Source organism: Hakea prostrata, chromosome 7 (genome assembly GCF_041222555.1).
Source record: "Hakea prostrata isolate BN-2017 chromosome 7, UWA_Hpros_2, whole genome shotgun sequence".
Taxonomy (NCBI): Eukaryota; Viridiplantae; Streptophyta; class Magnoliopsida; order Proteales; family Proteaceae; genus Hakea; species Hakea prostrata.
Window position 1 is genome coordinate 27,818,186 of NC_142606.1, and position 14,893 is coordinate 27,833,078.

A 14,893-nucleotide genomic window follows, 5' to 3' on the forward strand; every position below is an offset into this window, starting at 1 on the left:
CTTGCATTCCTGGTCTAGACTAACTAAAACTAAGTTTGCATTTACAAAACTAGTCAAAATAATGTTTTTTTCTCCTGTTTGGACATTTTTACCGCTAAAATTGACCGTATCGGCATAGGGGTGAAAATGTCCAAAGGGTATGAAAAAATAATGAGTTTTCCCTTGTGGACAAAATAGTGATTTTCCCACTTGATGTGATCAGTTTTCGGGATAAAAAAATGTCCAAAAAGGTGAAAATTTAATATTTTGGCTAGTTTTGTAAATGCAAAGTCAATTTTGACTAATTTTGTAAAGTGAAACATTGAGTGATTATTTTTGTAAAGAGAAACCTAAAAACAGCTAATCACGTAATTTTTCCAAATTATTTCTTACATGTACATGATTTTAGCATTGTAATCGCAACCTCTTGTGTGGAGGCAATAAAATCAAAGAGGTTTTGGGCTCATACCAAGGTTCAACATGTCGGCCCATGTCGCCGTGTCGGACCCTGGCGACACGAGCGACATGTCGCCAAAAGTTGCCCGATATATTGTGAATAAATTAATATTTGGGATGCCGACGCTGTTCTTGGCGGTGATCCTTTCATCGAGTTTTCGACAGTTATCTGAAAGACTAAAACCCCAATTTTTCCCAGTATTGGAGATATCTCTGTTTCCCTTCACATTTTGATCTCTTCATGGAAAGATTCATGCATGAATATCGTGTGGAAAAGCATAAATTATTGGTAATGGGTTTCGTAAAGCTCTTTGTTCATCGAACTATCGAAGCGAGGGATCCATTGCCTGGCTTGAAATTCCGTACTGGTGCTCTGAGTTACAGTCGTTGGAGTCTCTCTCAGATGAATAAGTTTTTATTTAGAATTCTTTCCCATCTGTTTTCTATTCAGTGAAAATTCTGAGAGATGGTTTTCAGACCCAAGAACTTCAACGATTTTCCTTTTTTTTGGGTAAATCAGATTATCTCTGCAACAAAAAGATAAAGGCCTGAGTTCTAGTGAATCGAAACATGGACTCTGATTAGGCAATCCAGCTTCCTTGAGCAAGAATTGCTTTCTCTCTTGCCCCATTTCGTCTCCATGGTAAACAATAAACCTCTGCACTTGCTTTGATCTCATCTGTCACTAACGACGCCTTCTGCTTCTCCTTCTTCTTCATCATCTTGGTTTCAGTCATGTTGAGATTGCAGAGAAGAGGAAAAAGATACAATACTCATCGACAACATCGTCGACTTTTTCGACCGTCGGCGACATATCGCCGACAATATGCGACATATCGCCGACAAAGGGTAAAGTCGGTGTCGCTGGGAGTTTCGTGTCGCCCTCCAGCGACACCTCGAAATATCGCCCCGTGTCGGCGATAAATCGCCGACACAAGGTACCATGGTTCAAACCTGAATTCTCCACGCCTTCCCCTTTCCCTCTTCTTATCCCCTCAACTGATGGGTCTAACTAAATCCTCGCGACTGGTTTGACGACGATTTAAAAAAAAATCTAATTAGAAATTGGACCTGTTATTTAGTTCTCTTGTTCTGAAAAGGTTAAGTTATACTTTAAGCCGTTTACGAAAAAATAGCAAGAAAAAAAACAACCTATTCTTTTAAGCCCCAAAATGTCCGGTGGCTCACTATTTTAAATTTTAATGATGAATAATTTTTTATAAAATAAAAAATGGTAGATTTGATACCCAAGAAGCAGCTTGACCCATCTCCCAACATAGGAAATCTTTGATATGGAAGTTCTTTTGAAAGCTCAAATTACTGCCAACATTAAAAAAAAAATTACTGCGTACATTAAAGTGTTCCTCCGGAAATATCACATTCTAGCAACCTCAGTAATACCAAACTAGCACTTTCTAAACATGTCATTTCAAATGATTCTTCGTGTGGAAATGGACATGACGCTCCAGAACATCTCTATCTATATTGCAACTTGGGGTCCTACATGTAGGCATGTATACCTTAGGTCTTTGCACTAAAAATTTTACCCAGATAACGATGACTTTATGATGCATCATCCACATGTGTCAGTATCTTATATGGAATGCCAGATATAGATATCGCATTCCATTTGAGTCCGGATCAGCTCCCCCGACGGGTTCCCGACCACACAAAACAGTGTGGCCCACGGTAAAAAACACTTTTTGGAGAAAACAAAAACAAAAATTAAGATTTCATCCGTGGGCCCCACTGTTTTGTGTGGTCGGGAACCCATCGGGGTAGCACAGTGCTCCCCAACGGGCTGAGGATCCGGATTCCATTCACATATCCAACCGAATCCAAGGATGTAATTATAGGTATTAGACCCAGACCCAGGGCTAAATAACCTTCATAATCAAGCTGTTCCAAAAAATTTGAACCTACAAAAATAAATGACCCTCCCATAATTACAAAGTCTAAACCCAGACCCTGCCCTGTCAAGTTCAGCGCAACCCAAGCCTGATTTATTGACCTTGAGCGGGCTGGGTTGGGCTGAGTTGACCTGATTAACCCTAGTAACTCTAAAGAACTCTAATTACCCTGCATTTAGAAGAATATTAAAAATATATCCTTTCAATTGAAAAAACAAAAACAGTGTCATTTTAGATACTAAACAAGAGAAAACTCTGGGGATTAACAGATCAACCTATCAGAGATCAACCAAAACCTTTTTTCGCTTATTTGCAGATAATAAACAGGAGAATGTGTTACAAATACACCAGAACAGAACTCAAGCCATAACGAGAAAATAAAATTGTTTTCTGCCAATCATGGTTATGCAAGGATTCAATCTTTGATAGACCATTCTCCAACAGTAGGAAGTATGCAACATCTAATGATGGTGATCTTGAACATAGCGGAGGCCACAATACTTGCAAATAGCAGGCTCGTCCAAGTCCAGGCATATGAATTCAATTGGGTGCCCAAGTGCAGGATCGGTGTCTGCAACAGAAATAGAAGACGGTGAGAATACCGTCAGATCAACGAAACATGTATGGTTTTACCATCCACTCCTCTGGAAAATGAAGTGAAAAGGTCTGATCACAAAAAATAAGCAAGACTACAAGTGAGCAGTTTCTTGGGAACCTACCTCCTTCACAAGCCGCAATCCTGCCTCCAACCTTGATGGGTGGGACATCATTGATCAATTCCATTGGAGATTTTTTACTTGTATCCTGAAGATCATTACATCAAATAGATTATCTTCAAAGCTCAATAGTTTTACGAAGTTCTAAAGCAAATACAACAACAAGAAGCCTTGTCCCAACTAAATAAGGTCGGCTACATGGATTCTTGCCTTCCAATCAGTTCTGTTTGAATCATGCTAGATACAAGGCCTAAGCTATGCATATTCTTTCTCACCATTTCTCTTAAGGTTATCTTAGGTCTACCCCTAGCTCTTCTAGTCCCTTCAATCTAAATTATATCACTTCTCCGTACAGGGGCATTTATAGGTCTTCGTTGAACGTAGTCGTACCACCTCTAACGACTTTTTCAAAGCTTATCACTTATGGGAAGAACTCCAAAACCAACTCTAATATGATCATTCCTAGTTTTGTCATCCATCCATCTTAGCATCCTCATTTCTACTACACTGAGTTTATTTATATGATTCTTTTTAACAGCCCAACACTCTGCACCATATATCATAGTTAGTATAAAATTTTCCTTTAAGTTTTAATGGAATACGCCAATCACACAAGACTTCGAACGCACCTCTCCACTTCATCCATTCTATTTTAATTCTTTGAGAAACATCATCCTCTATATCACCTCTTTTATTTATAATTGAACCTAGATACTAAAACAATCACTCTAAGGAATCTCCTTATCATCAAGTATCACCACCTCATTGTCTGTCCGATCATGACTGAAGTTACAAACTAGATATTGCGTCTTCGTTCTACTTAGTTTAAAGCCTCTTGATTCCAAAGCTGCTCTCCATGATCTAATTTGATATTAATCTCCACTTGAGTCTTATCAATCAACAAAATATCATCAGCAAAAAACATACACCAGGGGACCTCATCTTGAATGTCTTTGGTTAATTCACCCATTACAAGTGCAAATAGATATGGGCTTAAAGTTGATCCTTGATGTAGCCCAACTGTAATTGGGAATTCATTACTTTGTCCCCCCAAGTTCTGAAGCAAATACAAAATATAAATATGTAGTGGAATAAAGTAGGGAAGGGGTGAGAGAATGACAAAAAAATTCACTTACAGGTAATGGAGCTCTAAATCCTAGATTTTGCATATAAATGCTATTCAATGGTATGACTAAATCTGAAGAATCTTTCCAACTTTTATGATTCATTCCATTCATCCATCGGTTTTTTCTTTTTAATTTTTTTTTAATTTTTATATTTGTCATTCATCACATGTTGGCAATTCTATAGATAAAATAATAGAATTCCAGGCAAAAAGAAAGCTACAATGCCAATTTTTATGTTCACTCCAAAAACCAATTCATCCTTTATAACCTTTACTTTCTCCTGTCTCTTTTACTTAACCTTGTCTAGATCCATGTAGCCGACCCCACTGAGTTTGGATAAGGTTATGGTGATTGTTATTGAAGACTTTTGACAAAATAAAAGTTTAACAGCTGACGCATGGAATATTTGCCTCTAGACAAAGAATCAAACCAAATACAGCAGAGCCAGTATTGGGGTGACTTTACTCTTTTGAGTCTCTTCTGTTTTAGGCAGACATCAAGGAGATATTGTTACACCCATATTTGAAACGGCTAAACCAGAAGAGAGAGAAATGCTAGACAAAAACTGGGAGCTGGGATACCAATAGGATGAGTCAACACATTTCACAAATACCAACCATGATATATGTTCACTGAGTCTAACCTGTCAAGCCAAGCATGAGATGTGGTTTGCCATTCTACAAAAAAAAATCCAGTGGCAATGGCCCAGGAATTTGCATGCTGAGCACATGTATAACCAGTAAAAGCAAGGGCTATAAACACAAGTACGACCTTCTAACAGACGTTGAATATCACAGAAATAAAGATCTCACAAGGAAATCTTATTTTTCTTAGGGTGTGCCACTAGGAACTCCTAACTAACTGAAATTTTGCAGCCTAATTAAGAATTTTGGGCGTCTTTGAGGAAAACCACTTTTTCCCCTCAGATTAGCAACAAAAAAGGTGATTATCCCAAAGCAACAGCATGGTAGAATTTGGAAGCAATAATTCCTCCTCATTTCTTTCTTAGCATAATGCAATAACACAGCCTATCCCAACAAAATCGGGTCAGCTACATGAATATCTCTCTTTCAATTTCTATTTGAGGCCATACTTGATATGAAGGCCATGCTATGCATGCTTCTCCTACTCTGATATTAGGTCAGCACCTACTCACCTAGCTCTTTTAGTAGCTTCAATAAAGCTTCAGCTGAATATGGTGATGCCTCCTCAAATGACTTTCTTGTGGCTTATCATGTATTGGAGATACTCTAGAATCAGTTCTGATATGTTCACTCCTCATATAAACCTTCCTAGTTTTGCCATTCATCTATCTCAACATTGTCCATCTCCACTACATCAGTTTATCCATATAATGATTATTAACTGCCAACTTCTGTACCATATATCATAGAACATAAAGGTACCTATAAATTTTTCCTTTTTAAGTTGTGAAGGAATACAGACGACATAGGAGATGCACCTCTCCACTAGATTCATCCTATTTAAATTTCTGTGAAATATCATCCCATGTATCACCTCTTTTATTTATGATTGAACCTAGATACACAACAAAACTTAAATTTGCAAATCTCCCTCTCCCACTCATCAGTTTTCACCACCTAACTATCCATCCTAGTGTGACCAAAGTAACACACAACATACTCCCATCTTCTTTAAATTTACCTTACAATTTCAAACCTTCGATTCCAAGGTTCTACATGAGTACAACTTAGAGTTAGTTCCTACTTCTGCCCCATTTCACCAAATCATTATCACCAAACCAAAAATTATAATGATAATAATAAATAAAAGAAGCATACATCAGGAGAACTCACCTTGAGTATCCTTAGTTAAATTATTCATGACAAGCAAATGCAAATAAGGGCTTAAAGCTGATGCTTGATGTAACTGAATTGTAATTGGGCATTCACAAGCTTGGTTTCCAATACAACCCTTACACTTGTCACTGTACCATAATACATATTGTTGATTATGTCCACATGTTCTTGAAACACTTCCTTAGTATTTGCAAATTGACTCCCTAGGGACTCGACGACAAATTTATTTTTCCTAAGTTATAAGGACCATACGGAGATGCTTTTGCAATCTCTATAATTTTTCATACATCTTGCAAGTATAAAGCTTCAGTCATGGATCTTCTAGGCATAAAACCAAATTGGATCCCTATAATTGTAATTTTTCACTCAACTGGATCTAAATAACCCTTACGCTATAATTCTGTAGCAAGATGCATCATTTATTTATTAATTTTTCCCCCCGGTGGAGGGGGTTTAAATGTATGACTCATTAGTATCATGTCTCTATAGCCATTGCAGCTCTGATTATCACCTTTACTTATGCTTCTCTTTCATTCCTATGGAATTTTTCTGATGCTTATAATCTTGTTAAACATCATAGTAAGCAGAAATAAACCACAGATTCCGATGAAATTCCTCACAACCATTGGTACCTCATTTGGGCCTTGTGCCTTGTCTACTTTCGTCCTCCATGTAGCTTCTTTTCCATAAAATCTTTCACACATGGTGTCTTGATGGGCAATTGATGCAGTAGGTGACCTATAGGGCAAAATAAGCCTTGGGTTGGTTTATGCATAAGGTGGATCTTTCATCAGATGGGTTTTCTTTGTTCAGTCACTTTAATGGGCCTAAATATGTATAGAAAATACAAAAATGGATTTACTTAAGTAGTTTAGTTCAAGTCATGTTTTGAGTCAGTTTATTCCATTATATTGTAAATTTTATGTTACCTTACTAGACAAGGATTGGGTTAGCAACATAATCCTACCTTGGAAGGGACCCACAAAAAGCCAATAATCATAATAACCAGGATCTGTAGGTGGGCTCATGGTACAAATTTTGGTCGAAACATGAGAAATTTCGCGAAATTTTTGAAAAGTCGAAACGAAACTTATGAGGACCGAAAAAAAGTCCTCAGTTTTGATCGAAACTTGTCGAAACCTCGAAACCTGGTTCAACCAACTGGACTAGTTGGTTCAAGAGAGAAAAAAATTCCCAAATTTTGTGGGAAACATGGGAAATTTCGTAGAAACCTGGGACTTTTCCTGTAAATTTTGTAGCTTTCCCAAATTTTCAATTTTTTTGTTTATTTCATGTTCCCCAAATACCACGAAAAATACCCCCTCCATCAGGACTTCTTTATCCAAATTGCGTATTCCCTCAGACTGGTTATCTTAAGCATGTTGATGACCAGACTCATAAAGTTATAGTTATCGATTACCTTGATAACCATAGGCATAAAATGTCATGGGACGTCTATGTTTGTTGGTTGGATGAGAGGATGTTACAGGCATAGTATTACTCAGTTCACAGGATGGATCCACTCTTGGCACTAAGTTGTACTTTCCTTTTATTGTCAGCTATTTTGAAGTTAGAAATTATATATTGAATGTTATGTGCTTAAGTAGTTAAGTTTATAGTGTACTTTTCGGACAACTCTACATTGATGTTATGTACATTGAATGACATATCTACATTGATTTTTTTAGCAAAATACAGCCAATGTATTCTTTATACTCTAATTAGCTTAAATGCAAAGTCCCTCCATAAAATACTCCTTAAAACTTGTCGAAATTCCATGTCGAAACTTGCACAAAAAAGTCCTAAGTCTCCTCAAAATTTCCCAGTTTCCCACCTATGTTTCCCATTTTCACTTGATCGAAACTTGAGTTTCCCTCGAATTTTTTTCTATGGGTGGGCTGGTAAATTCAGTAAGGTAAAAAAAGAGGGTTTTCAACCAAAATAAGGTTTGATGATGGGGTTAAGTCAAGTGAGTGTAGGGGAGTCTAAGTGTAAATTTGATAATGTTTTTAATGGTGTGAGATGCTGAAATTGATGTGACAGTAAACAAGGGTTCGGTTCTGGGATTTTCTCTCTTAAAGAAGAAATTAACGAATATAGAGGTTCTAATAGTCAAATAAGCTGCAACAGGGATTGAGTCATACTTATGGTCGAGGGAAATTTGGTACAGAAGGGGGCAATTTTAATATCTGGTTTGGTCTGTGGTTTTAGGACATGGGATGAAGTTCAGAGAACAGGGAAGCCAAGGTCTCTAATGGTAAGCAGTTGTAAGTTGTAAGTTGTAAGTTGGACTAGCCACCCTAACGGTGAGAGGATCATTTGATCCCAAAAATAAACAATTTCGATATCTTGTTTAGTCGCTGGAAGTTCTACGATTTGCCAAGAAGTTCAGGGCTTGAGGAAAGCTAGGGCTTATGATTTGGAGGATGAGAAGAAGATCTGGGTTGAGGATGATTCAACTTTCTATTTGTTAGAGAATTCCTCATAGAGCAGCTTGAAGAGTAGAAGATGTCCTTAAACTTGAAATAATTTTCCAGCAATTTGAAGGACAGAAGAAGATTGAATAAATTTGGAAAAGGGAGGACAGAACTGAAACATGTAATTCAACATGTGACAATGCTAAAAGCAAAATTTATTTTTCACTATATCATGGTTTGCTCTTCAAGAGCTGTTACATGCATAAAGCCTAATGGCTGGATAGAAAAGAAATAGGAATAATTACAATACTAGGACTTTAAATCAAGGGCGGAGCCAGGATTTAATACCGGAAGGCGAGGGGGGGGGGATGTACTGATATTTCATACACGGAAAGATGGTTAGAAAGGAAGTTTCAAAAATTGGGGTAGGGCGCAAGTGCTGATAATTCACACACAGAAAAAGGGCCAAAGGGAAAATTTCAAAAAGACGGGGGGGGGGGGGGGGGGGGGTTGCACAGCCCACCTAGCCCTGGTGTAGCTCTGCCCCTGCTTTAAATGACAAGCTAGGGCTAAACTCACACTAGGATTCAAAAGTAGGATTCACTATCAAAAACTCAGTAGGTTTACAAATTGAAATTCAAAATAAAAGAGTAAATAAGATTTGAAATACCCCTAAGTATGAACATGATGATATTTGTCTTGGTGTAGTGAATCCCTACATCAACTAAGCCAACCCTAGTTCTGCTTCCCTATACCTGCGGGTAGTTTCAGACTGCTGAACTGCATCAGTAAGGCAATAATCCAGCCCAATAATCTACAAAGCATTCCAGATTTCAGAAGAGAGCTCAACCTAAATTTCTGGTCCATCTAATGGCCTAAATTATTTTTTTTAATGTGAGTTTTCTCTTATTGCTGGAATTTTATACCCTCTTTATGATCCTGTTTTGGGACTGTTTCAGTTAGTCCAATTCGATATTACATCATTAATGCAGTCTCCAAAACATTATCACTTAGACCTTCCCTCTCTTTTTAATGACCTCATCCCTTTGTAGTACCATATCATCTTTACTTATAGTACATCTAACATGGTCAGGATCGCCGCTCTTTCTTTCCCTCACTTTAACTATCTAATAGATGGCCTTTCACCCTTCCTTTATGCTGAAATTGTTCTACAGATCTTCATATGTCTTCATACTTTCTTTTTCCAAAACCTTCCTAGCTTCATTTCTACTAAAATTATGAAGTAGGTACTCTACATCTTTTAGTACTTTAACCATGTCTTAAACCTAGATTTCTTTGTCTTAGTGCCTACTTGAACTCGTCATCCCATTACCAAGTCTCTCTAAAGCAATGAAGTTTTACTCTCAATTTTCCTAATACATTGTTAACAACTTTCTAAATAAAAGTAGTCATCTCATCCATATTGTATAAGTGTCTCCCTCAAAGTCTTACTTTCCTTGGTTGATTACTTCATTAGCAAATGATTTCTGGAGTATATCTTAGAACCCACCACCATACCCTGAGGCACTGTTTGCGAAGGTGAAGTGGGAAAAAAGGGGTTAAAAAACGAAAAAACACAAACATGTGGGCCCCATATGTAATGGGGTGAGGAAGAAGGAAAGGAAATGAAGGGATTTTGGGGAAAAGTGTTAAATGTGAGTACCACTTTATTGTTTTTCACAAAATCTCACATATTCTGTAGGGTTTTGAAAAGGCATGGGGTGAGAAAGTTAGCATGTCACCTCAGAAGACAAGCTTCCTTCATTTAAGGAAGCTTGTCTGCCAACTTTCCCACCCGAGTGAACCAAACAAGCCACACTTTGGGATTTCATGGAAAATTTTGCTTTTTCAAACTTTTTCCCACCCCACTTTTATTCCAGGAAACAAATGGTCCTAAGGTAAATAAACTTATTGTTCTTATGGTTCTGTTTAGTGATGCACATATCCATGGCTAATAATCTACACAGTGTAGTTAGGCACTTAGCTCTCCCACGGTATAAACCTTATAGTCCTTACATTATTACATAAGGATTTATCTATCTCAGAAGAAATTCATTTGGCTGCTACGAAGTCCACTTTTGAAGGTCACTAATAGCTCTCCCGTGGTATAAACCTTAAGAGTCCTTACATAAGGATTTATCTATCTCGGAAGAAATACATTTGGCTGCTATGAAGTCCACTTTTGAAGGTCACTAAATGCTTCTCTCTTGCTCTTTTATAGTAGAGTAAACAATAGATAATACTATAAGCCACAAAATCATCTAAAACTGAGATCCCCTCTTCTATCCTTTCTCCAAAACCATATCCTCCTTTTATACCTTCATAGCCTTTATGACCTTTCTAAGCCTTGTCGAGATCTTGGCGAGAATTCAAAAGATATGAGCTACCATGAGTTCATAACCAAGACATAAGACCTGCACCAACTAAAAAGTAAAGCCTGAACTAACTACAATGTCTCGACTCAAATTTTGGTACTTGTATCCGGTCTAGCCAAAATTTCAAAAAATGGTACTGCATATTATAAAAAAGCACTAGCTCCCTACAAGCTTCGAAATTACTAAGTAAATCAATAAAGAAGGGGAGAAACTTTAGTCCTTGACTTTTTGACCACAAGATGACTCAATATTAGTAGCCGCTAGGATATACTACTGGGGTATGCCACATTACCACAAATCGTATTGATATGGCTTCATCCATTATTGCGTAAATCACTTAGTTTACATGCCAATGATGTGCCACAGCACTCAAACAATGTGCAAAATAAGCAATTTTCATTAAGGGTTTGATGTTTACTTCCAACTAAGGATGCAAATCCAACACAACAAATTTTGTGTGTGTTTGTGTTGATTTTTTAGTCCTTTAATACAATTTGAAGATTAAAAGCTTCCTTGAGAAAGGCAAAAGCTTGCTAATATTTCAGCAAGGTCTTGGTGGTCTTGACTTGATTGAGATGTGTTTTCGAACCTTGGCCTCTTAGATCATACCAAACATGTCCATTTAAATCATCCCCTATGATAATCTTTGCTCCTAGACTAAAAGCTTATTTAGGTACACACCCTTATCCTTGTACAGAGAGGCTGTCAGGTGCTGGAAACAGCACCTCTAGAAACAGCAGTAAGACTACATATATTTGACCCTCCCAATACCTTCCTAGGTGCAAGAGTCTTGGAGCACCCTGTGTGGCCTTTTTAAAAGCATATACTTATCCATTGATGTGATCCCAAAATGCTAACTTACTACTTTTATCCAAAACCTATTTGAGGTGCATAAGCACTAATTATATTAACAACCTCTTTCTCCAATGCAAGCTTAATAGATGCAATCGTTTGAATCTTTTAACAACTTGATGCAGAATTGGCAGCAGATACAAAAGAGAGAAAAGCCCAAAGCTCAAGCCTATTAAAGCCTAAGGACATGACCCAAAACAGCCCATGGCTTGCATGGGCTAGGACTATTGGAGTGGGTTAAAATGAGCCCATGGTTTCATGGGCTTGGATCACTTTAGTGGAAGAAGAATATCAGCCCACTATTTTGAACTAAGCCCAAGTCTAGCTTTGAAAAGTCAACAAAAGGAGCTAGTAGGTGGTGTGGTTAGTGGTGGGGTATAGTAGGTGGATATTTCTATTATTGTTTTGACTAGTGGTGTTGGGTGGTAGTTGGATGTTTCCATTATTGTTTTAGACTAGTGGTCTTGGGTAGTAGTTGGATGTTTCCATTAATGTTTGTAGTAGGTTGTGTTAGCTAGTGGTTGGATGTTACCCTTAATGTTTATGTCTCTTTAGAGTGCTATATAAGAGACTTATGTAAGAGATGAAAGAAAACAACTTATGAATTGAAATCAAATTGCTTGCTAGCATTCCTCCTCTTGGAGAACCCTTGTGTTCGATCAAGGTAGATTGGTGTTTGATCCAATCGATCCACCTTGCGGTGAGAAGCCCGGGTGTTAAGACTCCTTGTGTTTTATCAAGGAAGGTTGGTGTTTGATCCAATCGATCCACCTTGCGGTGAGAAGCCCGGGTGTTACATGTTATGTTGTTATTATCACTTTCTTCATTATAGTTCTGCCCCTATTTGAAGATCTATTCAGCCCGTTTCGTTATATGCTATTGTCCTTATAATACCATTCTAGTTTCGGCCCTTCTTTATAGCATACTGCTGTTTTGAAGACCTAGTTAGTCCTTGTTCTTAAACCAATATCCTTGTTCTACCACTTCGGTTTTCAGCCTTCCATTGTATCTGAATTTTATCTATCTTAAGTCCATCATATTTGCAGTTGATTCCCTGTGAAAGGTCCTATTTGGCTACTGTTTTGATCATTCAAATACAGTACTACATTACATCTACCGAATCATTCATTAAAGACCATTTGTTTGATTGGAAAAAAAAGGGTAGGGTAGGATAGTTAAATGTGTGCAACCCATGTGAATTGGGTAAGGGGCCAAAAAAGAGAAGGGACAACAAGAGAAAAGTGAAATTGGGGACTTTCCTTTTGGGTGGGCTACCTTAAAGGAATGGGGCAAGAAAACATCAATGCCACCTAGTAGACAAACTCCTGAATTTAAGGAGGCTTGTCTCCTCATTCTCCCACCCCAGTTAACTAAACAAACTCACCTATTGGTACTACATGGGACATAATGCACTTTTCCCACCCCTTTTTGCCCACCCTAGTTTGTTCCATCAAACAGTCTCTTAGTTTTTTATCCACCACTAAATCTCACTCCACCTCTATTACTTTTATCTACAAATATTCCAAGTTTTAAAGTAATCGAAATCCTTAGCTATTTTTTCTCTTCCATCTAGCCTCTTAGTCACAAGCTACATTTATCTCTTCTCCTCGTGATATCTATTAATTCTAAACTCTTACCTGCTAAAGATCAAATGTTTCAAGATGCTATCTAATCTTAAGCTTTTGGACTAGCTTCTTTACCTTCATACATGGTGTAAAGAACCCTTGCCTATATGTAAGTGCCTTTGGGGCTGATGGAACACGTTGCTTAAAAGGACACCCAAGCTAACCCTTGCTCACTTTTCATTGCACATAGTACCTATTGTACCTGTTACTTATTCTGTCAAGGAAGTCCTCGCACATCATTTTTTATACATGAGTATATAATCCATGTAAAAAGGGTTTGGAATGGCATAAAAAGGGTTTGGTAGGGCATAAAAAGGGTTTGGAAGGGCCTTCTTTAGCTGTGCCCCATGCAAACCTGATGCATCAAACATCCTATCTGCACTTGGGAACTGGTAGCAAACACTGGTGGAGTTCCTTCTTAAGACTGCGGTTTTTAATGACGAACATCAACACACTGATAACGAAGAAAGGTAAATAAACTGAACAGTAGTAGTTCACCAGTTGGACACTTGAAAATTAAAACCCATCCAGCTATGACAAAAATAAGAAGAGGTGAAATTAATCTAAACTGACAATGCTCTAAGTAATTTCAGTTGCAACAAACTGATACCATAATAAATCTGAGACTCAACGAAGTAAATCGCCCAGGTTCAGCACAATCAGTTAGTTCAATAATTCGCAAGAAGCAGGAGTAGAAGTTTTTGTTTCAAGAATTAATTAAGAAATCATTCATTTCGAAAGATAGGAAGATTTAAATTAACTGGGTCGTCGTATGAGGAAAAGGTAGTTTGCGAAGGCTTCTGTCTTGGTACGACGACAACCGCACAAACAGCTGGAATGTCAAAGGAATTCCCTTATGGTCAGCCTTCTCACAGGAATAACCAATTCAACATCCATCCTCACACGTTTAGGGTCTTTGCCAAAAGAATCCAAAAGAGAAATTTTTTGTTTCCATTCGCACCTTCCACAAAATCTAAAAGGATAAGAGATCAAACCGAAGCAAACAGAGATGAATCGTGAGTTTCCCTAGGCCAGTAGAGGAAACCAAATTAACCACGTCAAATTCAAGACAGTCCCGAGAAATTCCAGAACGAAACCCAGGAAAGGTAAACAACAATGTAAATCCAAAACCCCCAAAATTTCAGCTGGTTAGCAATCTATCAGTTGAAAATGTTGAGTGGTACCTGCATCCATTTAGCGGTGTGACTGGTGATGATTTCACTTTTAACCACACTGAAACTTCTGACGCTCGGCGAAAGAGGTGACGGACCCATTATGGATTTCAGGAGATTTGACGCCATAACGAATCCTTGTTTTCTTCCTCCTGCTGCCATTGAAACACAGACAAAGAGAGCGCGAGCGAGCGAGCGAGCGGAGAGAGAGAGAGACTTTCTGAACTTTTTGCGTTGTGGTGATAGAAATTGGGGCATCTCATTTCAAGGTCTCTCTACTCTAACATTGAAATTGCTTCGCGATCCAGTGAACCGTTAGATCGAAATCTCGGTGGCCGAGAGGAATTCACTCGTTGCATCTCTTAGTATAAAGTAATGAGTGGCCGAGATTTTGATTCAGCCAACAAGATTCCAATCCAATGGGCGCAGGACGGAAACAAGGCC

The 14,893-nt window shown here is 38.0% G+C and overlaps 1 protein-coding gene across 1 annotated transcript; it reads right to left on the reverse strand.

Moving 5' to 3' along the window:
• Nucleotides 1-2,548: 2,548 nt before the first annotated feature.
• On the reverse strand, nucleotides 2,549-14,676 carry LOC149010845 (NADH dehydrogenase [ubiquinone] iron-sulfur protein 6, mitochondrial-like). The gene is made up of 3 exons (XM_089163767.1): nucleotides 14,462-14,676; nucleotides 3,065-3,149; nucleotides 2,549-2,916 (listed from the first exon to the last, which is right to left on the reverse strand). Exons 1-3 carry the CDS (start codon nucleotides 14,609-14,611, stop codon nucleotides 2,807-2,809), a joined length of 345 nt encoding a protein of 114 aa, XP_089019893.1. The 5' UTR covers nucleotides 14,612-14,676; the 3' UTR covers nucleotides 2,549-2,806.
• Between the last annotated feature and the right edge of the window lie 217 nt (nucleotides 14,677-14,893).

Excerpts from the sequence above, each read along its gene's own strand:
- LOC149010845 (XM_089163767.1), bottom strand. The coding sequence starts at position 14,611 with ATGGCAGCAGGAGGAAGAAAACAAGGATTCGTTATGGCGTCAAATCTC. Across the intron at positions 3,150-14,461 it reads ACACCGCTAAATGGATGCAG|GATACAAGTAAAAAATCTCC; the intron begins GTACCACTCAAC and ends AATGATCTTCAG. Across the intron at positions 2,917-3,064 it reads GATTGCGGCTTGTGAAGGAG|ACACCGATCCTGCACTTGGG; the intron begins GTAGGTTCCCAA and ends TTTCTGTTGCAG.